Genomic DNA, 25,735 nt, shown 5'->3' on the forward strand with positions numbered 1-25,735 from the left:
GACAGTCAGGGGCTGTGCTAGCTGGCTGTGTGACCTAGGGCAGGCCTCTGGGCCTCTGCTTACAGGGTAGCTGGTCTTGTAGCACCATGCCCGTTGTTGTCAGCTACACTTTGACATGGCAGTCTAGCCGTGGGCTCTCCCAAGGGTATAAGATGGCGAGGGGTGGAGCTCTCTTCCCAGGGACAAAGAAGCTGCCCAGATGATGTCATCGTGAAGCTGCCAGAGCCAGCCTTTCCCGGTTGATCACACTAGTCATTAATCCCCATGTAAAACACAGTTTGGGACCAGGCTGCAGACCCTGTAGTTACTCTCATGTTTTCATGCGCCTGATAAATGATTCTGCTGGAAGAGGCGTGAAGGGCATCTGTGGAAAGTGGTTCTGAGCAAGATTCTTTAAGACCTTTTTACACATTCCTATCCATTCTGAGGCTGCCCTGGGACTGAGAAATGAGAATGCTTGTAGTACCAGGAAGGCCTTTGGTCTGGAGTCAGGAAGCCTGTACTGTCTTCTTGCTGGAAATTGGAGAGGGAGAGCTTGCTTGCAGAGCTGCTGAGCCCATCTTTTTCACTGGACTTTGAGGAGCTGGGGGAGTGGAGGAGAGGCGAGAGGCCTTGGGTCCAGACAGGGGAAGGAGCAGCTTGAGGTTGACCAGCGTTAGTTCTAGCATTAGGACCTTAGGGCCACGCCTGGCCTTCCTCCCTGCCCAACCTACACAAATGGAACACTGTTACTGTGCTTCGCCTGCATTGTCTCCACTCAATGTCCACGTCCCCCCAAGGAGCTTAAGACTACTTACAGATAAAGAAACTGAGGCCCAAGTGGCAGAACTGGAATTTGGCTCCAAATGCTTTCTTACTTATATTCTTTGTGTTTCCTTTTAATATTAAGACCTCTTTATATCTTCCAGAGCACTTTCTCTTCCATGCACAGGCTTTGTCTGGTAGAAATAATTCCTGAATCAAAATCAGGATGGCCAGTTCCTCTCCTGCCATTCCAAGTTCAATTCCCAGCTCCATCATGTACTAACTGTGGCCTTGAGCAAATTGTGTAATGGTTGAAGCTGCAGTTACTACTTTGTAAATTGGAGATAATAATGTCTAAATTACAGGGACTTTTTCAGGATGAAATGAAATCCTTAGAAGGCATTTATTATGACAAGTATGCAGGTAAAAGCCACTAAATTAGTATCGGTAAGGAGTACCAGTATTTGATATTGAGTCTTATCCTGAAAATCTGGAATTAAGTTCATGCTAAAGCATTTTGCTATTTTTTAAAGAGGGAATGACTATTATGATTTCATTTATTAAGGTCTGTGGTAGGCTGAATAATGAGCTTCCAAAAGTCCATGTCCTAATTCTGGACCTTGTGACTATGTGAACTTACATGGCTAAAGGGGCTTTGTAGATGTGGTTAAATGAAGATTCTGGAGATGGGAAGATTACCCTAGATTGCCTGGGTGGGCCCATTGGGTCCTCTTAGGAAGGCAACGGGAAGGTCAGAGTTAGAGAAGCAGATTTGTTGATGGAAGTAATGAAGTTCAGAGAGAGATTTAAAGATGGTTTGCTGCTAGCTCTGAAGTCGGAATAAAAGGCCACAAACCAAGAAGTGTGGGCAGCTTCTAGAAGCTTGACAAGCCGAGAAGCAGATTCTCTCCTAGGGCTTCCATAAAGAATGCAGCCCTGCCAACCCATTCTGGACTTCTGGCCTTTAGAACTGTAAGGTAGTAGATCTGTGTTGTTTTAAGCCACCAAGTTTGTGTTAATTTGTTTATAGTAGCAGTAGGAAATCAATACAAGATCCATATTTAGTATATTCTATTCAAATTCCTTAGGCATTTATAAGCACCTCGTCCAGGCCAGGCACTGTGCTAGGTACCTCACCTAAATGTGTGTCTAGAAACAGTGTGATGAGTGGGTACAGAAAGCATGAGCTTTGATGCAGAAGAGGCAAGCAGGAATCTCAGTTTTACTCTTCATTAGTGGTGTGACCTTGGGCCAGTCACTTGACCTCTTAGAGCTTCAGTTTTCATGTCTGTAAAGGAGAGAGTTTTATACATGAAAAATACATGATGTGGCCAGGTACTCAGTAACTTCTAACCTAATTCATGTTGCTGCCTACTTCTCCAGACTCAGATGCACCACACCTCACTTCCCCAAGAGAGCCCTTGTCTGGTGAAAGCACACTGTGGGGTTGTGTTCAGTGCCTCTTGTCTCCGGGGCTCTTCTGGGGAATGAGTAGCCGGCCTGCCCAGCAGTGCCCAGGACAGATTTAGGTCCAGATGTGGGGAAGAATTCACTTTTAGCCAGCACTCTCCATAGGTGGAACTGGCAACTTGCCACCTTGTTTTCAGGGAACCCAGGTGTTATGGCTGCCCTCCCCTCGGGTTTCAGATGTGGACATTTGATGTTGCCCCCTATGGTCACACGTAGTTCTAGAGCTCATTGGTGGGACTGAAAGAAAGATGGGCGTCTTGCAGTCTGGAATTTGTGTCTCTCTCCTGGCCTTCCATGCCGGTGGGGCTCCGTACTCTTCAGGAATACAGGCTTTATTTCATGACTAGCAAAATCTCATGGATTGTACTTTGTTTTGGGTTGGTGGGTTAGAACAATATTTTGGTAAATGTACACATTGAAAATTGCCCAATTCTTTTTCATTCTGTTTTGGCAATTCTTCATTTTTCACTCCACTCAGAGCTCCCAGATAGAAGTAGCCTGAGTTGATGTTAACATCATGAGGGCTTTGCCTCCAGCCAGTATCTGTCTGTATTTGAAGAGTTGGATTCCCCCTTTGAAGCCCTCTTCCATTCAGTATCTCCTGTAATGATCTCAGCAGCTCTCTGAGGTATGCATTCTCATTCTGCTGCTCTGATGTTCAAGCAGGATGAACAGGGGAGGGTACTGGGTGTGAAGACCATACCACTGTGTCCATGGCTCTGGTCATTTACCGCCAGCATTCATTCCAATTGCTCTGGGCTTGTGGTGCGCTGATGGTCACTTATTTGAATAGTATCCCTGGTTATCCCCATTTTACAGATGAGAAAACCCAGGTAGGTGAAGGACGTGTGCCAGGCCATGCTGCTGAACCCAGGGCCCTTGACTCTGAGAACTCATAAGCTTTTCCCGCCCAAGCTGCCCCTCTTTATGGGAGGTTAAATCATGCTGGCTTTAAAGACCCCATTACAATACCTTGGTTTCTTTTCTTTTTACCACCTCGAAGCGGCTGTAAAAATATTAAAACCAATTGCCGTCATCTTTCAGACCGCTGCGTTTATGAGATGTAGCTTTCAAATGAATGGAAATAATCGGAAACTCCCTCCCCGTTCCATTCTATGGGGGCATTTCAGATTTATACAATATTTCTGAAAGCTCTTATAATAGGGCATATGCACTTAGGGCATTAATGAAGTCGGCTCAGTGCTGGCTGGTCTCATTTCATGGAGCTAATTGTTAAGTGTTTTGCATACTTACAATTGAACTAAATTATTCCAAGCTAGCTGGTTTCAGGAAGTGTTAATTATATTTCAGTAAAGGAAAATCAAGGCTAAAAAATCATCCACTTAGAGCTTATCTATTTATGAACATCTCATTCTGGAGATCTCAAACATATATTTTAACGCCATGTGAATATTGAGATTAATATTTCTTCACTAAAGAAACCTTTCTTCCTTCTTTGAATAGTCCCCCTCCCCCCATCCCATCCTTCCAGCTTTATTCAGCAGCCTAGTCTGGAAGTTGAAAGAAGCCTTCCTTTGTATTTCTGGCGCCTTGAATCTTTAAGTTGGATGCCAGGAACAGCATTAGCTCCATTCATCTTGAGACCAACTGGCCTTCTGTAAATGATATTAAGTAATTAATTTATGGGTCCTGCACAGGCCATTTAGGACCCAGTGCTCCCTTGCTCCTGGGTTCCTTTTTGAGGAACTTAGGCATTTTCACCTGGGACATGGGTTGGAGAGGGGGGTGAATGACCAAGAACTGCCACTCAGGTCTCAGTACAAGGGTGGGGGCCATGGGGGGGATGGGAGAGGAGCAGGTCCGGGGGGTCTACAATGCATGTATCGTCTATTCACACTTCTCTTCCTACTCATTGGACCAGAAGGTCTGAATGAATGCCTAACAAGAAGTTATTCTAGTTTCTTTTGCATCTGTTGCTCAATTTCTTTTCTATTTGTTTTTAACTTTCTGTTCATCCACTCATGCATGCATTCATTTTCTCATTCAGTACACACATATCGACCTATGTAAGGCTTATCACATGTGAACACTGGACTAGGGGCTGGGCATGGAGAGCTGAGAGGGGCAGAACACTCCCACTCAGGAGCTCTCATAATACAAAAATAGACCACGGTGTCAGAACCACCTGGAGAGCTTGTTAAAGCACAGGGTGCTGGGCCGTACCCCAGAGTTCCCAATTTAGCAAGACGAGGGAGAGCTTATGATTTACATATTGAAAAGACTCCCAGGTGACGCATCAGCCTCTCTACTTCCCTGGTCCAGGGATCATCCTCTGAGAAACACTGGGAGACTCATGGGATTTACAGATTATATCCCAAGACCGTCTTGATTTTTCCAAAGAAGACATACAGATGGCCAACAGACATCATCAGGGAAATGCAAATTTAACCACAATGAGATATCACTTTACACATGTCAGAATGGCCAAAATAAAAAACAAGAAATAACTGTTGGCGAGGATGTGGAGAAAAGGGAACCCTCGTGCATTGTTGCTGGGAATGCAGATTGGTGCAGCCGCTATGGAAAACAGTATGGAGGTTCCTCCAAAAATTAAAAATAGAATTGCCATACGATCCAGTAATTACGCTACTGGTTGTTTACCCAAAGCAAAGGAAAACACTAATTTGAAAAGATACATGTACCCCTATGTTTACTGCAGCATTGTTGACAATAGCCAAGATATGCAAGCAGCTCAGGTGTCCATTGATAGATGAATGGATAAAGAATACACACACACAGAGGAATATTATTCAGCCATAAAAAGATAAAATTTTGCCATTTGCAACAACATGAATGGAACTAGAGAGTATTATGCTAAGTGAAATAAGTCAGCTAGAGAAAGACAAATACAATATGATTTCATTCATGTGGATTCTAAAACAAAGAGACAAATTAAAAACAGACTTAACTACAGAGAACAAACTGATGGCTACCGTGGGGATGGGTGAAATAGGTGAAGGGGATTAAGAGTGCACTTGTCTTGAGCACTGAGAAGTGTACAGAGTTGTTGAATCTTTATATTGTACACATGAAACTAACACTGTAGATTAATTATATCTCAATAAAAAATAAAAAGATGTGTAACTACATTTATATGCACACTATCACAGAGCTTTTTAGAGCTTTTTTGGCTAGGAGATGAGAGGCATTTTTTTCACAAAGTTTTTTTCCATTAAAAAGTCACTTTTATCTCATAAATAATGAATGGAAAATAGGCAATATGTGTCGAGAAATGGATGTCGAGTGGCTAGTCAGGCTCATGAAGCAGCTGTACAGTCCCCCTGTACACTAGCCTTCCAGAATGAGATTCAAGTCCACACTTGTGCAAAATGACAAATTACCCCTTTGTAGAGGCTTCCAGGGATGCTCACATGTATAGAGGACCGTGGGTGGAATTAATATTTAAATAGCAGTGATATGAATGTCATCTCAGTGTTAAACCTACACATGCTCTGGTCTACCCAAAGTTTATGTAGGCCTGACCTTGGTATGTGGGGACGGAAGAAGCACAGCACATTAACTTGGAGAGAGAAGAGTCTCTGGGAATGTCAGTCCACCTGGGGCTTGCAGGATGAATAAGAGTTTGCTAGCACTGCAGTGAAGGTGGGGTGGAGAACATTTGGGGCAGAAAGAATGGTCTGCAGGGCACAGAAGGGAGAAAAGTCAAGGCTTGTTCAAAGAGCATAAAGAAGGAGTGCAGATATTGCTGTATGGCTTTGCAGGGGGAGAGGAGGGAGGAAGGGTTGTAGGTGAAGTGGGATTACAAAAACCTTGACTAGTAGGCTGAAAAGCCAGACTTTGTTCTGAAATGTAGGTGACAGAGTCAGAGTGACTCAGGGCTGCTGTTAGGTGGGGGTGGGATTAGAAAAGAAGTCTGGCAGGGCTAGGAGATTTGTGAGAGGTACAGTTAATGAAAATAAGATAAAAAATGATCAATAAATGAATTAAACTTTAGTTCCTCAGCAGTAGTTGCTATGTTTCCAGGACTCATTTGCTGTCGCTCATAGCTAGTGGCTGCCACTGGACAGTGCATGTAGAACTTTATCGTCGGAGAATGTTCTATTGGACATCGCTAGTCTAGAACGGAACCATGCAGTCTGGGGCAGGGCGGGGGGGCGGGGAGGTCCGTGCACTTCTCACTGCAGGGAGAGACGGGTGTGGCAGGAGGGGCCAGAGTGGAGCCAAGTTCAGGGATAGCAGGTGGGTGGAGTAGAGGCAGTGCTCTGAGGCCCTTAACATGGTCAAAATGATGGGAGTGGCTGAAAAAGGCCTAATTAGAAGTTGGACGAAAGATGGCACCAGCTGAGTCCTAGAAGCCAATCCAAGTTTCAATAAGTAGAAGCCACTGGTGAGCCTAGCAAAGGGCAAAAATGGTGGAGAGAGATGCAGCTTGGGCCGGTCAGCTCCTTTCTCCTGGAAATTTGAAGTGGCACACAGTGACTGAGGGCATTAACTGTGGCACCTGAGGCTGCTGTGTTTGGGAGGCTGGCTACAAAGGCTTTGCACAGGAAGATGAGCAGCCTGTGTGTGGAGAGAAAGAGGTCCATGCCCCTGAAAGTAACAGTATGGCTTGATCACCTTCCAGGTCCCTTGAGGCTCCTCTCCTTTCCCTGTGACACCTGAGCATCTTCACAACGGTACTGTCTCTACTTCTAACCAAGGGTAGGGTGGTAGGTGGAGGGGGGTGGTTTTCAGTGAATTTCCCTTTCTTACAACCCAGCAATCTCTAAACACACTGACTCCCTATGTGGCATATACCAAATGCTCAAAGCTTGTCGAATTGTCGAATTCGTGTGAGATTTGAACGATGGACAAGATTGAGACAAGCAGAGGGAAAGAGGAGGCCAAGGGCTGCCTCTTCATCCTCCTGCCCGCCCCTTTGAATGCACAAAGAAATACTACTGGCGGGCCGCTGAAAGATTTCCTTCTTCCCTCACCCCTTTGGCACCTGGAATATGGCATCCCCCTCCTTCCTCCTTCCTGAAGCTACACGTGTGGCTGGCACTGTTTCTGATGTCTTGCCTTGCATCGCTACACTCCCACATCAATTCAGGTGGCGGTTTAGAGCCAATTAAAATTTATAAGCCACAGGTAGTGAGTGAAATCCCAAGGATTAATTTGCTCAGTGGAGTATTAATCTGTGTAATGTCATAGGCGCTCCTTCAACAAACGTGGCAAGATGGAGACGGGGAGGTACATCCCCTCCTGTGTTTTACTGTAAATGCTTTAATTGGTCCCACTGGGCTGAGGGTGGGGTGTGGCTCCGCCTCTGAGCACAGTGAAAGGGCAGAGTCAGCTATTTGGGTCCCCAGCTGAGCTGCCCAGAACTCAGCCCCCCTCCCCTGCTACCTAGCAGAGCCCACAGCCCCCTCCCTCAGCTGGTAGAGACATGCCCTCTCTGACCAGCACTCCTTCTGCTCTGTGCTCCCTTTCCGCACTGCCCCCGAGGCAAGACAAGGGAAGGCGCAGTAATGGGCTGATTCCCGTCAGCTCCCAGGACCTGCCACTTTCCAGGGTTTTGTAATTAGAATCCTTCTCAATTAGGAGGTGGGGTGAATCAGCATCCAAATTAATAATGTGGCAATGCTCACCTGTCCAGCCAGCCACCTTGCGCAAGATCACCAAAGAGCAGGAGAGAGGATTTACTAATGCTGAGATTGCAAAATTATGGCTCCATTGTTGGCTGGATGTGAGCCTGTCCAGTAGGCTTTGATGCTGGGGTTTGAGACACCTGGGTTCTAATTAAATCCCTTCCCCCAGCAGAGCTTGGCTGAAGGGAACCTTGTCTCAAGGGCACTCGGTTTCTTCCTGGAGAATGTAAACCTCAGTGTTGCAGTTACTGGAGCTGGTGACCCTGGAGCTCAGAGGGGATTAAGTGGTCTGTCAGAAAGGTAGGCAGACGCAGAACCACAGAACCATGGGGAGCCATTTAATATAATAACTAAGAATTCTGGCTTTGGACCCAGATTCAAGTCCAAGTTCTCTACTGAGTAAGTGGATGCTTTCAGGCAAATTAACTAACTTCTCTGAGCTTGTTTCCTTATTACTAGAATGCACATTGAAACATCTACCTCATAGGGTTGCATGATGTATAATGAAGTATTTGGCCTACTGCTTGCAAATAGCCAACATTTAACAAATAGTGGCTTTTATTATTGTCATTAATAGTAGTGATAACAGTAAAAAAAAAAAAAAAGCCCCAAACCCTCAGGTGTCCTGAGTCCCAGGCTCCCTCTGCCTTCCTGTCCCTTGGCCTCTCTCAACCTCACCTGTGCTTATTAGGATGGTGAACACGATAGTGGAGGGGACAGCTTTGAATAGGGCATAATTGCCACTTAAGCATAAGGGAATATTTATTACCAACAAGCTAAGTCGAGGGCTGCAGATCCCTGCAAGGATGGACGGCTTGCTCTGATGACATAGAGAAGAAAGTTCTGGACAAAAGTTCCTCTCGGTTTCAGAGGATTCTGAAGTTAGAGTGTTAGTCTAAGTTCACTGTTGCTTGCAACAGAAATGACTTCTGGCTAAAGTGGCAAAGGAATTTGTTGAAAGAGAATGTGACCTATCAGAGCACCAGCAGGGTAGCTAGGGAAGCAGGATAAGGGTAGCACCAGGACCACAGTCTGAACTGAGCTGAGCGAAGGCTTGGTGTGGAGCTGGTGCTACTTCCACCCCACTGTGATACCCTAGGGACCTGGGAGCTGCCTCTACTTTTGGGACACATTTCCTCCTGACCCAGGCCTCTTTAAGTCATGGGTCCACTTTGATGACACACTGGGCTTTAGCTGCAAAGAGGAGAATGGAAATATGAAACAACTCTCAGGCCTGCATTGTTTTCTGACTTAGGAAGACTCACGCAGTAGGGTATTCCATAGTAGGAAGACTCAGCCACAGTGATGATCGTCAGTGACAAATGCCAGCAGTCTTCCAAATCCCCATCCACTGGACCATGAGGATGTTGCAACCTCACCTGGCACATTTCTGGCATATTTCTGCATTGACTGGTACTTCTGTGTCTTCTACTGTGTTGAGAAAGGGACCTATGCTCCTGGCAGTTGAGGCCCAGATCTTGAGATGGTATTGACAGGTTGCTTGGGAACTCTGGGGTGGGGGCAGAGAGTGAGCAAATCAGTGATAGCTGGACTTTTCCCTGTTTTCAAAGGCAGCTGCTCAGAAAGTTAGGCCAAATGCAGAGTCTAGTTCTCCAGAGAACCAGTGAATCAGAGCCAAGGTTTCAGAGCAGAGGGAAAGCCAGCAGTGCAGCCATGGTGGGGAGCTGCCTTTCTGGGGACACACTTGGGTTGTGATGCCCCTCCTCACCAGGCCCTACTCTATGATATAGTGTGTCCAGTGGGGAGGAGATTGGCTAGGAAGGCCCCTTTTCTGCTCTGATGGCACAGCTCTTGTCCCAGGGTCGTCCCCCTACCCATGCCCCCCCATGGCGGGGGCGGGGGGGATGACCACTGTGCTCCAGGGAAATGAAAGGTAGCTTCCCACCGCCAAACAATGCCAGATGACATTGACACTGTTGATACAGAGACCACACTTTGAGGACCAATGTCCTAAGGGTTCCTGGTGTTTCAGATGAGGCAAGGGAGGCCATGTGGGTTTTGACTCCCTGGCCAGCCAGCTACCCACTGATGGTTTGAAGAGAACAGCACTACTTTTTTTCTGTGGAACCGATAAGATTAGCTTTCATTTTATACTGGTGTTTGACTGTTTTGGTGCTGTTTTGGGAAAACGGCTGGAATATATCAGTACTTTGGCGGTGGGAAGCTACCTCTCAGAGTCAGGAGAATGTATATGTACTGATTTAGGCTAATCTCTCAGATACAGTATGTGAAAAAAAACCAAGGTGGAGAACAATATGTGTAATATGCTAAAATTTGTGTAAAAATATAGAAATACGTTTGAATTTACATAAGATCTCTCTAGTAATAGCAGATACCTCTTGGAAAGGGCACTTTATGGACTGGGGTTGGAGGTGATAGGTAGGAGACTCACTTGCCACTAAATCTCCTTGGTACCGTTTGAGTTTTTAAAGTCTACACAGTTGAGTCTTGAACAACATGGGTTTGAACTATACAGGTCTACTTATATGTGGATTTTTTTTTGATACAGTACAGGACTATAAATGTATTTTATCGTTTTCTTAGTAACATTTTCTTTTCTCTAGCTTACTTTATTGTAAGAATACGGTATATGATGCATATACAAAATATGTGTTAATCGACTGTTTATGTTATTGGTAAGATGATAGTAGGCTCTTAGGTAAATTTTGGGGGAGCCAAAAGTTGTACGTGCAGTTTCAACTGTGCAGGGGGTAGGTCGCCCTAACCCTCCTGCGTTGTTCAAGGGCCAGCTGTAGGTGTACTGGTCAAAAAATGAAAATGTAACAAAAAGCACTGGCAATAGAGAGCCACAGTCCTGTCTGGCTCTCTGATGTTTTGATCTTGGAGCAGTGGTAACCAAGTCTGCAAGTCAAAGATGAACAAGGCTCATGTGGTGCCCTGAGAGCGAGGAGGAGAGGAAAGCATGGCAGCAGGTGTCGGCAGAGTTCACTGTGACACACATAGAGACGGCCCCCTCTCTAGGCCTCTGTCTGTACTATGCAAGGAAAGGGAGAGGTGGAGGTGCACAGGGCCTCTGCTCGTAGACTGTGGACTGGGCCAAGCACCGGAAGAGCTCTGGAGGGCAGAGCTGTGCTTGCCAGGCAGTTAGGACACTGAGCTCACAGTAGACTCCAGCTGGGCATTTGCATGACGGAGTCCAGGACCGCAAAGGCGCCGGGGGTTGGGGGTGTGAGGCCGTGACGGAGCATGGCGCCTCACTGACAGGGCTTCCCATTCTCCCTACCTGATGTCCTGTGTGCCTGCGAGGGGCATTATTGTTAACCCCTTTCTGTACATGAAGAAATGGAGGCTCATTTTTTCCAAGGAAGCTGCCCAAGATTGCACTGCTGGTTAATGGCTGAGCCAGGATTGGAACTCAGGTTCCTGGCTCCAAATTCTGCTCAATAAGTGGGGGAGATAGGAAAGAATTCAGGGTCCCAGATTTGAGAAGTGGATTTAGTAGAGCTGGTGGTTCACAGGGAGCTGCTGACCCGGAGGAGCTCCCTCAGGCTGGGGCCTCAGCTCCTTCTTCACAGGGAGGATAGAGATGCCCCTGGAACCCTGTGAGACATTGTCCCATGTCTGGTCCCATTTCCCCCTTTCATTGCCAGTGCCAGTCAGGCCAGATAAATTAATAAGATGAACACTACTGTCTGCCTATTGAAATCCTGTTATTCCTTGGAGGTCCAGCTCAAATGCCTGGCCTCCATGAAGATTCTCTGACCAGCCCCAGTGAGCTGGATAGCTCTCTTCTGACCTTGTGGGAGCCCCAGGCCGAGTGAGACAGTCACTTCAGAGCCCTTCTCTGAGCAGAGGGCCAAGATTGGATTCCTTGCAGTTGCCCATCCTATGGCAAATGATAGGTGGTGCACAGTAATGTTTTGTGAAGGCTGAAAGGTCTCCTGCCCTCATTTCTCCTCTCTCCAGACAGAAATCATTCATGATGAGGAGTCTCATCTAGTTACAACAGAGGGTGTGTGGTAGGGAGTGGCCAGGGACTAGTGATCCGAGTTGGGGCTGGTTGTGAATGCCTTTGTCCTGCAGGCTGCAGGTAGACCTCATCCTGGGGGCCTTGGGAGCCATCAGAAGTGCAGTCTCTCTGGCAGCAGTAAGGTGGGAAGCCTGGGGGCTACAGGGAGAGCCTGCATGTAGACAACCAGGGACTCAGCAAGCCTAGGGACCTGGCATGGATCTGAATTAGGCAGTGGGGGAGGGCTGATGGGGGAGGGCAGCCAGCACTGGGGTCAGCAGTTGGGGGGAGGGGAGGAGGAAGGAAGAAAGGACGATAGGGGACTCCCAGTGCCTGGTGGCTTCTAATGGGCTTGGCAGTGGGTAATAAAGAATTTCAAGTGACAAGAGGGGTCAGAGGAAGTCTCAACGTTGGAGAGGCACACTCTTACAAAGGAGGGGTAATGGCCAACTTCACAGGCTTCAGAGATCAGTCTGTGGAGGGCTAGGGGAGAGGTGGCTGGAGCCAGCAGGTGGGAGGCCACTGGCGGTCCCGTGTGATTGCTTTCTGGGGTGTGACAGTGGCAAAGCCGGACAGCAATGGGAGGCTGGCAGCTGAGGCATGGCTCATGGGCTAGGAGTGGGCGCTCAGCACAGGTTCCCTGCTTGATTGATTCTGCTGCTTGAACAACACAAATAGCCGGAAATGTAAACACCGCTGGATCCGGCACAGCGCCCCTTGGCATTGCTAATTAGCCCAGAGATTATTCCTTGCAAGGGAGCAACTACATCACGCCTCGGTTCTGGCTGAACAAGCTGAGCAGGGAGGCAGGGCTGGTCAACGGCTCCCGTCGACACCTCTTTCCCTGCCCCGGTTCTCTTTTAGAGATGCCAGAAACAGTCACCCAGTCCCTGATCTCCTGGTCCTACCCTTCCAAGGTACCATTGCTTAGGTGTTATTAGTAAAGAGAAGGGCTAATTTGTGTAACGGAAAAGTCACGGAGAGAGAATGTGGTATAAATGTTAATCGCTTTTTTAACTTCACATTATGTGATCCGTTAACATTAATATTTAATTTAATGCAGTCAAAAGATTAATGCTTGTGTTTATTTCTAAAAAAGGCAAGGATGCTTCAGGCTGCTTTTCAGCTTGGTTGAGCTTTGGGGAAAAAAAAACCCAAAAAACAAAAAACCAACCAACCCACCCAGAACAGAAGAAATGTATTCATGCTGTAATAAGACAAATACTCTCTCCCCCACCCGCTCTCCCTCCTCCATTCCTAAAAATAAGCCGCGGGGTTCTAATGGGGACACTGATTAAATATTCGGCTCTGTAATTTATGCCCAAGTGAATCCCAACAGGAACCAGGGGCTCTGGAAATCTGTTGTGAAATAATTATCCTGAATGACATTGTCGAGATGGTCTGCAAGGGTGCTGTCAATAATGCATTAGCCCAAATCTGTTTGAAATACAGCAAGGAAATTACACGATATTCATGGGAACCTGAAAGAATTATCAGTAAACAAATTTAATCAACTTGATGTTATGCATACCACTCAACCTCTTATTATCTGATCATCTAGGTTTAGAACACGCAGGGGAATTGAATGACGCGGGACGCGAGGCTGAGCGTGTGTGTGTGTGTGTGTGTGTGCGCGCGCGCGCACGTGTGCGCATGCATGCTTGGTGGAACCAGCCTCAGGTCTCTGCATTTCTCCTCCTTGGCTGTGTTTCATTTGCATTTTTCTCTAGGCTTGATTGTTGGCTGCCAGCTTTCACCTCAGCCTAGCTCTTGAACTCTCTTCTTTCCCCCAGAGTCAGAGCCCTGCTTAGAAAAGTCAGCTGACTGCCTACCTTTCCTCCAGATGCCTCTTTCTCCTCTTCTGCCTTTCAAAGAAGCAGTAGTTGCCCCTACTATGGAAGTCAGGAGAAAAGAGGTAGGAAGGAGAGGAGGTGAGTGCCATCATCGGGGGAGATACTTCCTGACATAGAAGAAAGAACCCTAAGTAAAGATCTGCTGATCTTACATGAGTCCCTTCCCACCTCTGGGCCTTAGTTTTCCCATCTGAAAAATGAGTTTAGTGGTCGGTGTGATGTTATGAAATCTTGGTAGAAGCTCAGCTTGGATTTTGCTCCTTACCTTCTAGATGGGGACCCCAAAGGGAAAGGGCTTTCTCAAGACCAAATGGGAAATTGGAGGCAGACCAAACATAACTTTCAGGCCCACTCCTCATGACCCCTCCATCCCCCAAGTCAGAACATTACTTTTTGTCTTCACTCAAAGCCATGGGGAGCATTTCAGGGTTTTTAGTCCAGAACAGAGCCCTGGTTCTCTGCTGGGGGATTGGGGTGTCTTCTTGGCTTTGCAAGTCCCTTTCCATTTCCAGGCCTCAGCCTCCACGTCTGTACAACAAAGGGGCTGGATGAGATGACCTTTCAGATCCCCCTTATTTTGGCTTTGACATTCCACATTGTCATCCACTTTCTAAGTTCCTCAATTGGCTATAGCTTTATATTTTGGGGAAGGAGGTCTAGCTCCTGTTTCCAAACTGTAACAATCTCTTCTAACTCCTTTGTGCTCAGTAAGATGCTCTTACTGAGCATCTGCCATGATCAGTGCCCAGGACTGGGCCCTATTGGGGAATATGTATGGAATATACTTATTGAATCCACTATGTGCCTGGTCCTGGGCTTGGTATTGGCATAACTTCATGGAACTTGGAAATAATACTTGGGGAATAAATAAAATAAATAAAAGCCAATTCATTCAACAGCTTCTTCTGGGGTACCTACTGTGTGTCTGTCCCTATACTCAGCATTATGTAGGATAGTAGTAACACATATGAATACAAACTATGTACTGAGCCCTTCAGGGTTTAAATGCATGGTGAATGAGACTTTCCCATTGCGTGGGAATAGCCCATCATGAAGTAAAAGGATAGGCAGAAAGGACCTGTGTTATAAAGAATACCAAAGGCAAAGAGTATAGACACGTAGAAGATGCTACGGAATGGGCTCTTCTTTTTTTTAAGGATTTATTTATTTACTCAGAGAGAGAGAGAGAGAGAGGCAGAGACACAGGCAGAGGAAGAAGCAGGCTCCATGCAGGAAGCCCGATGTGGGACTCGATCCCAGGTCTCCAGGATCACACCCCAGGCTGCAGGAGGTGCTAAACCGCTGAGCCACCAGGGCTGCCCGGAATGGGCTCTTCTAACCTCTGTTCATTATTGCAGCCCAGACCCTGGCCCCACATTGTCCCAGCATATACAGACGAAAGTCTAGGTGTGGCACTGTTCAGTATGGTAGCCACTAGCCCCAGATGGCTATTTTTTTTTTTTTTTTAAGATTTAATTCATTTATTCTTGAGAGACACATAGAGAGAGGCAGAGACACAGGCATAGGGAGAAGCAGGCTCTATGCAGGGAGCCCAATGTGGGACTCAATCCCAGGACCCCAAGACCACAGCCCGAGCCAAAGGTAGACTCTCAACCGCTGAGCCACCCAGGTGCCCCCCAAGATGGCTATTAAACACTTGGAATGTGGCTAGTCCAGATTGAGATGTGCTGTAAATGTAAAATACACACTGGATTCCAAAGTCTTAGTACAATAAAAGGTTGTAAAGTATCTCAATAATTTTTTATATGATTACATGTTGAAATCACATTTTGGATATATTGAGTTGATGAAGTAGAATATTAAAATTATTTCACATTTCTTTTGGCTCATTTTGAAAAGTTTCATTTATTTAAGTAATCTCTATACCCAATATGGAGCTCAAACTCAAAACCCTGAGATTAGGAGTTGCACACTTTTCTGACTGAGCCAGCCAGGCACCCCTCTTTTGGCTTATTTTTATGTGACTAGTAGGAAATTTAAAGTTATGTATGTCTTACATTATATTTCTGTGGGAAATAAAAATATATAAATTATTTCAAAGAATATTTAAATATTCAAATAATTTTTCTGGTGGGAGTAGGAGGGGGTACTAGGAGGGTGGTGATATGGCTTTCTTGTTCTCATTTCTCATGGGGGAGGTTAGAGGGACATTTGTTCCCCACTCCGTGTAAGAGATTCTAAGAGAATCACTAACAGAGATGGAGGAGTGCTGGATAAAGAAAGATTGACATTTTAGTTCTTGGCTTAATTTCTCTTTAAGGGGGTTGTTGATCTGCTCCCTGTGCTTATTTAGACAGGGGTGAAAGATAATTGGAGAGTGTGGTAGGCAGAAAAATACCCCTGACTTCACCCCAAGATGTCTATATTCTATTCCCAGCAACCTATTAATACCTTGTGAATACCTAATCTCAGCAACCTGTGAATTACCTTACATGGTGAAAGGGGCTTTGCAGATGTGATGAAGGTTAAGTAAGGAAGGACCTTGAGATAGGGAGATTATTCTAAATTATCCAGTTGGACCTAATCTAATCACATGAGTTCTTGCACTTGGAGGCTTTCCTGGCTGCCATTAGAGAGAGATGGGATGACTAGGAAGATGGAGGAAGAGGCAGGAAAAAGTGAAGGGGGCTTGGTTTGCCATTGCTGGCTTTGAATATGGAGGAAGGGGTCAGCATACAGGTGGCTTCTAAATGCTGGGAACAGCAAGGCAACAGATTCTCCCCTAGAGCCTCTAGAAAGGGCACAGCCCTACTGATACCTTCATTTTAGCCCAGGAGATCTGTGCTGGATGTCTGACCTACAGAAGCACAAGACAACACATCTATGTTGTGTTAAGCCACTCTTTGTGGCAATCTATTATGGCAGCAATAGGAAACAAATACAGAGAGACACTGGGTTGGAGAGAGGGTACAGCATTTGGGCACAATAAAACTGCTTGAGCTGCTTATGAATGGAATGGACATTTTGGAATACTGCCAGACTTAAGCCATTCTGTCAAGACCCTGGAAGCAGAGGGAGGAAGCTTAGCAGCAAGAGGCCTTTGGATAGACCACCAAGGGTCGTAGTAGAAGGGAAGCAGAGGGGGTCAGCTTGGAGCAGCTCTTGGGGATGTGTAGTGGAAAGTTCTCCTTCCTGTAGGGCCTCCTGAAGAACTCATCATGTATTCCAAGATCAGTTTGGGGATCTACCATATAGAGATTGAAGAATAGGCCATGGATGAGCCAGTAGCCACCTATATCAGTTAGACATGCTAGGCCATGCTAAGTATCACACAGCCCCCACATCTTAGAGCTTTATGACAACAGAGATATATTCCCTGTTCATTCCCATGTCTGTCTCTACTCATCCTAGTGGAATCTATCTTCAAGTGTCATTTGCTAAAGCAAGCCACATGACTCCACCTAACTTCAAGGGGGCAGGAAAGGGTAATCCAACCATGTGCTGGGGTTAGAGCTGTGGATATTTATTGATTGACTCTAATGTCTACCAGTCCTCTTTTCTTTTTTATCCTTTCCTAGCCCAAAAGCTCCCAAGGAGAAAGAGTTCCAGGAAGTAAGGGGGAAGAGGACAGAAGAGCAGGGCATATGCCTTTCTTTATAGCAGGACTGTCAGGTTGATACCTGGCTGAATATGGGAAGGGTGTGATGCTTAATGAGATAAGTGATTGAGATTTTTTTTTTTTTTAGATTTTATTTATTTGAGAGAGAGAATGAAAGAGAGCAAGCATGAATGGGGGGCAGAAGGAGAGGGAAAAGCAGACTTCTTGCTGAGTATGGAGCCCATTGTGGGGCTTGATCCCAGGACCCCGTGATCATGACGTGAGCTGAAGGCAGATGTTTAACTGACTGAGCCACCCAGGTGCCCCAAGATTGAGCTTGGAATTTCCATTTACAGATACTTAAAATGAAAGGAGACTGAAGGGGTCTTCCTGTGATGTCATTACAAAATAGGAGTGTGCAGTTCATCAGGCATGGATGAAGGCAATACTTTGAAAGCCATTTTTTATGTGTGGCTGGTTTCAGACTCTACTGAGTCCAACTACACTTGCATTTAACCCTCAAAATGATCCTTTGAGTCAGATGGTCTCCCTGAGAGTGAATGTATTTTTTAATTATTTATTTATTTTAAAGATTTTGTTTATTTATTCATGAGCAATACACAGAGAGAGGCAGAGACACAGGCAGAGGGAGAAACAAGGCTCCTCGCAGGGAGCCCGATGCAGGACTTGATCCCGGGGCTAGTATCATACCCTGAGCCAAAGGCAGATGCTCAACTGCTGAGCCACCCGGGCATTCCCCTGAGAATGAATTTAAAACAGGGGGGAAGAGTTGAAAGATGGGGAGGTGGGAAGAAGAGAGAGAGAAAGAGAGAGAGCTCTGAAGAAAAAAATCTGAGCTCCTATATTCCATTTTGGCTGAAGCCAGTTCTACCCTGGATGTTACTGAAGACAATAAATTTATTTATTTTTGGTGAAGTCATTTTGAGCTAGATTCCTGTCACTTGCAACTGAAGGAGTTCTGACTAATTCAATGACTGACTTGGCCCAGCCTTGCAGACTAGTGTGTAGCTGGGGATGAGTTCCATGCCAATGAAGGAAAGACATGACACAGGTCACCAATTTATTCTCTCTTCCCATGAGTGAGAGGTATGGGGCTGTGGGTTTCCTCACAAAATGAGGAACTATTAAGTGAGCCCCCTATTTGATTCTTTCCTCTTCTTTTCTTTTCTCTTTTTCTCCCACTTTCTCCCTCACTTCTTTCTTTCCTTCCAAAGCACGGTCTAAACCTATACAGAAGAATTTGAAAACCTCTGTTAGCTGGTCTGTGGTCCTGCCATTTGAGATACAACAGATTGCCTCAGTTTTGCTGAGGAACGTGGGATTTATTTTTGTCCCTCCTGGGGCCTGTGGCATCACAAAAAGCACACTGGCTTTTGAGGGATGCTTTCTCTGTGACTCAGGGAATGTCACTGCCTCTCATTAAATTCTTTCAGTTTAGACTCTCCCTCTAGTGGTGGGGGAAGGACTTGGGGGTAGGAGTGGGGAACGTGTGTATGGGGAAGCACTTGCTGTTTTTGCCACCAGTTTAGCCATCCATCCACTGAGTCATCCATTTTCTTAGCAGGGAACGTTTATTGGAAAGAAAGATAAAACAGGCACTGGGTGTGTCCCATACACATTTCTTATTGGATTCCTATTGCAATCCTTTGAGGTGGACATTATTATTATTACCCTCATTTTTCAGATGAGGAAGCTGAAGTTTAGAGCATGTAAGCCATATATTAAGTCCAGACAATGAGAAGGTGACAGAGCTGACATTCAAGCCCCCAGTGCCCCTGCTCTTTGTATTCTGAGAAACTGTCTTGGTTTCCTATGTGTGAGGTCCATCCTAAGCAGTGCAGGAGAGATGATGAACACTGACCGGGTAGGAATCTTGTCATCCAACCCAGCAGTCCATTAGAGAACTGACAGTGAGTAAATAATTGTAATGCAGAGGAGAAGGTAGGAACATCTAAATGTAACAACGTGAATCTTTGGGATATAGGGACCAAAAAAATGAGCATTTCTGGGACTTTTCAAAATCCTAAGTTATTCTGAAGACTTCCAGTGTTCTTCATTTTCTTTACTCATTTTTATGTATAACTAAACTTTTTGATGAAGAAATAAGAAATATTAAGTTAGTAGAGTAGAACTATAGCCAATAGTGTATATTAAAACACGGGGAAATGTCAGTGAACATAATTGGGTAGTGTCTGAATAATGTCACATTGAGATCTCCCAGCAAGGTTAACAGCACTAAGGAATTCCTTGTTTTCCAAAACTTGTTATTTCTTGGAACACCACTCAAGATTTATGTAAAATATACTGTGCATATAAACTTATTAATATTTATTTTTTTGCAAGAATAACTCACCATTAGTAGCAAACAGGGCATAAACACATACTGAAAACACAACAGCCATGAGCAAGACTGACTCATGTCAACCTTAACCTTCAACTATGCCTGTCAGCCTTTCCTGCTCTTGCTTTGACTTGACATTGGCAGATTCCTTCAAACCAGCAATGCCTCTATATTGATAAGCTTTGATTCTCATAGGAGAATATGATACTTTTTTTCCTGGTTTTCTTAGTTGCCTTTTCTCAGGAGTTGAGATTTGGAAGAATATTTACATTTCCTGAGAAAGAATAGGAAGGAGTTTCTGATTGGAGACCCTGGTCTTGAGGGAGGTACAGACATAAGCTAGTGGGTTTGGGGAAAGTAAATAGAATGGGTCAGTGTAGGACTCCCAGCAGACATCCTATAGGAACAGGTATGTGAGCTGGGATGTGAAGGGTGGGCAAGATTTAGAGATTGAGGTGGGCATAAGAGTAGGGTGAAAGGCATTCCAGGTGGATGGCAGAGCTTGTGCAAGGTAAGACTGAGAAGTTGGAACCTGGGGATACACCAGGCAATTAGCCTGACCTTGAGCAGAGGGTTTGTGAAAGGGGGTGGTTAACAATATGACTGGGGTAGAGTGGGGCTAATTCCACAGGAGGGGGGCTTCATGCATCATTTACATCTCCCCATCCTATAAAGTAAGTACTCCAGGGTTATTTATTTCTGTTATGATGAGGAGACTGAGGCTTATGACTTGCTTACAGTCACGTGGGTATTAAGTGGTAGAAGTTGGGGGGAAGACAAACTCCATAGAACACATAGTCCAATGTCTTGCCCATCACTGGCATGCACTAGAAGCCTCTGGAATGGAACGGTCCTCGGGATTTCTTAAATGTCTGTTGAGCTGAACTGATGTGTAGAAATTGAAGGGAAATTAGATTTTGGTTAAATATGAGCAGATGCTTTCAGGAAAAACAGACTTCTGTAACAAGTTGTTTTAACCTATTTTTTTTTTTTTGCGATCTATTTGTCTCTCTGTCATTGATCTATCTCTTACTGATGTGTGTATTTATAACTGATCATGGTTCCTCTCTTAGTTTTGAGCACAGGAAGCCTAATGTCAATTTCGTGGCTCTGTAAAATGGGATGGTTTGCCTTTCTGCATGCTAATCTTAGCCCTTGCTTTGTTTTTTCCTGCCTTTTTGTCCCTCTGCTGTTCATTTCCTCTTTCAGCATTTGACATATTCATTCAAGCTGCCTCAAATTTGGATATAATTAACTAATCTGTAACTAATTGGGCACAGACTAAGAAATTCTAAGTCAGATGTGCAGAACAATGTAACATGCTGCCTTGTGAGCTCATGAGCTCACTGCCATCAAAGAGGTATGTAAGAAAAGACTGAAGAACCCCTTGGCTCAAAGATCCCTCCAGTTCTGAGATTTTCTTTCTTTTTTAAAAAATATTTATTTGAGAGAGCGTGCATGCCCACGTGCACACACATGGGTGGGGAGGGAGCAGAGAGAGAGAATCTCAAGCAGACTGCATGCTGAGTACAGAACCCAATGTGGGGCTTGAACTCACGACCCTGAGATCATGACCTGAGCCACCCAGGTGCCCCAGTTCTGAGATTTCCTAATGATAAGAGTTGGAATAGGTCATTTTTTCACTGCACCCACAGCCACACCCCCCCTACCCCCCATCAAGTGGCACTTGGGTGCCCATAGTAAAATCCTCATCCTCTTGCCTACCTGAGGTCCTTTGGCCACACATCCTAGTGAGACTTGGGGACTGGGGATGCAGGCTGCCTGGCATCGGGGCAACAGTACAAATGACATTAATAGCATGTGACTAGCAGTGGATTGATCGAGTAAGCAGATGTTAAGGTTTTGGCTGATAATGATTCATTACTATTTGGGAAGAACCTGATAGGGATGCTCTTGCTCTAAGAATTAATTAGTTTATGCTTCATCAGTCGTATTGAGCAGAGTGTAAATGGCCCTTCTGAGTACAGAGCTCCGGTTAGAGGAATTAGCATTCCTTCCACCCAGCAAGACATGGCAACAGTGAGCTTGCTTCCGTGGAAGAACAGGCAGAGGGAGAGGGGAGGAACAGGGAGACGGAGAAACCTGCATACCTGAGGTCAGTCTGCCTTTCCAGCCTCTATCCCTCTTTCTCTGCAGATCATCATTTGGAGATGTTCCCCTTTGCCACTCCCAGTCTACGTTAGGGTGGGGCTCCTCTCTAGTTCAAGTTGGGAGGGAGGCCATGTGACCAAAGCTGGGCCAATCAGTATACTGCATCGCCTGGGTCACAGTGATTGGCTCATGGATGTACCTGTGTGATCCAGTCAGATGCCCTGAGACTCAAGGAGACATTTGCTGGGAACATTGGGAAGGCCAGTCTCTCTCTCTTTTCACAAAGGAGTGTGAGGTAGGTGCTGCAGCAGCCATTTTGTGATTCCAGCCCGCAAGCCATTGAATCATTCTCAGCGTTGGAGCCTCCCCAGCCGGTGCAACGTGGAGCAGAGACAGCTGTCCTCACTGAAATCTATCTAAATTACAGATTCGTGAGCAAAAAGAAGAGCACTATTGTTTTGAGCTACTAAATTAGGGGTGATTTGTTACATACCAATTGATCAGAATAGCGTATCTTGCATATTTTGGACTGTAGACTAATCTTCCCTTATTGTAAACCTGACCATCTTACCTTTCATCTTAAAAAGTCCTCAAAAGCCTTCTGATTAAAGACCAAACACCTCTGTGTGGTATTCAGGGCCTTTCTGGTGGTACCTCTGCAATATCATCTCCCTGCCCTTCCTCCCATGGATCCTGTCCTTCTTAGGAACTGCTTGCTTGTGGTTCCCTTAAATAGCTCATACTGTCTTGGGCCTCTGCTTCTTGTGGATGCTGTTTTCTCTGCCCTGAACGCCTCTCTGGTGCCTACCAGATGAGACCTCTGTGGAGGATTCCCTCACTTCTCTCTTTTTCAAAATCTTATTGGTCAAATGTTGGAGCCGGTAGATTCAGCACTGTATTCTCTAATTCAACTATTTTTATTTGTTTATTTTGAAAGAGATTTTATTTATTTATTCATGAGAGATACAGAGAGGCAGAGACACAGGCAGAGGGAGAAGCAGGCTCCCTATGGGGAGCCTGATGCAGGTCTCAAGCCCAGGACTCTGGGATCATGACCCTCAGGTCATCCAAAGGTGGATGCTCAACTACCCTGAGCCACCCAGGTGCCCCTCTAATTCAAATATTTTTGTACCTTTTTGTTGATTTACCACATGGAGAATTTCCTTGAGTTTATCTTCCAACCATTTTTTTAAATTGTTTTTTTTTAAAGATTTTATTTACATATTAGAGAGAGAGAGAGAGAGAGAGAGAGAGAGAGAATGCATGCACAAGCCTAGGGAGGGCAGAGAGAGAGGGAGAAGCAGACTCCAGGTTGAGCAGGATCGCAGGATCATGACCTGAGCCAAAGGCAGATGCTTAACTAACTGAGCCACATAGGCACCCCTCTTCCAAACCTTACTATGGAAAATTTTATTTTGATAATCCCATTTTAAATTTCCAACAATTCTCTCATGCTCTGTTTTCCATAGTCTTTATATTGGTTTCATGTTTTATGTTTTTTTTGCTTCTCAAATGAAAAAGCTTCTTGAATCTCTCTGCTCTTCTGTGTCTTCCTCATAGATTCCTCATGGGTATATATGTATTTTTTAATATTTTTTGGTTACTCAACTGTGTTGGTAAAGTTTGTCTCAAAAGTCTGATGATCCCAAATTGTCCAAGTTTAAGAAAGAGTAGGTTGGGAGCTTTGAGGACATAGGGCTTGTATGGTTCCCATTGAGGGAGGGTGGGGTAAACAGGAGATTGCTATTACCCTGAGAGAGCCTAAATGCTGTGAGGTGGAGGCTGCAACATCCCATGAGCTGTCTTTGGTCTTCCCAGATAGTTTATTCCAACTCCTGAGAGTGCGGTCTTCACTGGGTGATACATGCTTTGATATAGGGGCCACCGCCCATGGGGTTCGATGGAAGCAGGGTGGGGTTGAATGTTCTTTACAAAGACTTTGGATTAACCTCTCGTCTTTTCATTCCCTATTCTGCCTTCCTAACCCTTTCTTACCTGGAAACTTTGCATCTTAATTTCTCTGTGGATGGGCATGGCAGAGTAGCTTCCTTCTTGGCTGTAACCCCATTCTCCTATGTTCTAGGCTGCCTCATTTTCCATCCTACTTCCTCAATTTCCAGTCAGTCTCTGTGTTCTTGAAATGCATGAAATCACTGCTACATTGATGCCCCACCCCATTCTCTTCATTGTATTGGGTTTATACCTTTTAAATTCCTTCACTGTCATTTTACAGGGATCTCATCAGGCAAGGGAGAGAGATTGCTAGTTCACCACCAAGAACCATAGGTTCAAACTATGCTCTTCTATCTTCCTGTCCTGGAAAGGACTTTAGAGACAACTGAGCTAGTTTGAAGTGGACAAACCAGTTAGAATGGGTTTCGCCACTGGCCAAGGATGGAAGGCCCAATAGGGAGGTGGTAGGGTTTTAGCTTAGGGCATAGACTCAGAGATCAGACAGCCTGGGTTTGAACTCTGGCTCTATCACTAACTAGCCATCAGAACTTAAGAGAGATAGTTAACTTTACTTGCCTCTTTTCCCACCAGTAAATTTGGGATAAAAAAACTGACTTCACAGGGTTGTGAGAATTAAGTGAATTAATGTATACAAAGTGCTTATATAGGGCCCATAACAAAGAATTGTCTATGATTGGAGAAACAGGCTGGATCTCAGATCTCAGCTAACCTCAGGCCCTGTACAGTCGTTTTTATGAACTTCTACATATGAAGGTTCTAAACAAATGGAAACACAGCCATTGCTAAACGAAAGGTTTGTTCTGGTAGCACAACCCTCCCTTAGCTTTTCTTACTGTTGCCTCAGACCCCTCCTCCTCTTGCTCTACCAAGCCACACCCTTATAGGCTGGTCCCCCAATCCTGGACATAGGCCCCAGGCCCATCATTGATAATTATGTTATAAAAATAATACCCTAAAGCACATAGGGAATCCTTCTCTGTCTCTTCTGTTGCTCTCATTGCTGGGCTTTAAATCCTTTTAAGAAAGTAGACCTTTTTCTATTTGTGGCTCAACTCCCACCAAACTCGTGAACTCCTGGAAGGCAGAGAAGAGACTGTGGCTTAGTCATCTCTGCTCCCTCCAAAAGGCTGGTGGGGTAATTTACACTGCTAAGCTGGATGGAACAACGTGGAGATGGGTAGACCTAGTTGAGGTCTCAGCTCCTCCAGTTGATGGCTAGTGTCCTTGGGTAACTAAATTAACTGCTCTGGGCCATCACTTCCTTTTGTGCATTTTGTGACTCAAATAGGATATACTAAACCCTATACAAACCTAAGGCTCCGTGAAAGTAAATTTTCATTGAGGACATGTTGCTGATGAGGCAAGTCGAGCATTAGTGTGATGATAGGAATTTCCTGAAGGAAGGATGAGTTATGAGATTCCCAAACCCCAGGGATCTACCAGAGAGGCTTTCGCAGTTGCAGGTATTGACGGAATTGGCAGGAGGGTGTGGAGCGGTAGGCAAGTGACCAAGGTGATGGGAATTTTGAGTGTAGCTTACTTGGAGGATGGTGGTGAGTAACCAGGATGAGAAGTTGCAAGAAGAGCATATTTGGGCACCAGATGAGGCAATAAAATTGGGAAAATGTGAAGTTTGAAGGGTGGAGGCTCCCATACAGATGTTTCACCAGGCAGTTAGAAGTGTGAAAGTCCTGGCTGAGAGCAAATCTGGCCTGTCTCCTGTGTTGAGCTGATTTTTGGTACTCTAGAAATGGATGAGATGCCTGAGGGGATGTGGGGACAGATCAGAGAGCTGAGAACAGAGTCTCTGGGGAAGAGAGGAAAGTTCAGGAGGTTTAGGCTAGAGTAGCCCTTGAGAAAGGAGAGTGCTTTGAGATATAACAGGAGACCAGGAGGGCACCATGTCCAGAAGTCCATGAGGGTGGAAGTTGAGAATAAATGCCGATTGCTGATTGAGCATTTTGATGATATTAGGAGGCTTTAGGTGTGATAATGATATTGTGAAATGATATCATATTTGGTATTTACTTATAAAAAGCTGGTGGGCTGTCTTAAAAG

General features: G+C 45.3%; 1 protein-coding gene across 4 annotated transcripts in view; it reads left to right on the forward strand.

Annotated features, from left to right (window-relative positions):
- The window catches only part of RPS24 (ribosomal protein S24), a 402,261-nt gene that overhangs the window by 31,112 nt on the left and 345,414 nt on the right, over positions 1 to 25,735 (forward strand). Inside the window, exon 5 of one of the 4 annotated variants that reach the window (XM_077895170.1) lies at positions 11,581 to 11,591. The exons of the other annotated variants lie outside the window; for them this stretch is intronic. Coding sequence (XP_077751296.1) covers positions 11,581 to 11,583 — 3 coding nt within the window. The 3' untranslated portion in view covers positions 11,584 to 11,591. Of the gene's footprint in view, positions 1 to 11,580; positions 11,592 to 25,735 lie in introns of those variants that run through there. 4 annotated transcript variants of the gene reach the window in all.

The sequence above is a fragment of the Canis aureus genome, chromosome 4 (genome assembly GCF_053574225.1).
Source record: "Canis aureus isolate CA01 chromosome 4, VMU_Caureus_v.1.0, whole genome shotgun sequence".
In the NCBI taxonomy this organism is placed as follows: domain Eukaryota; kingdom Metazoa; phylum Chordata; class Mammalia; order Carnivora; family Canidae; genus Canis; species Canis aureus.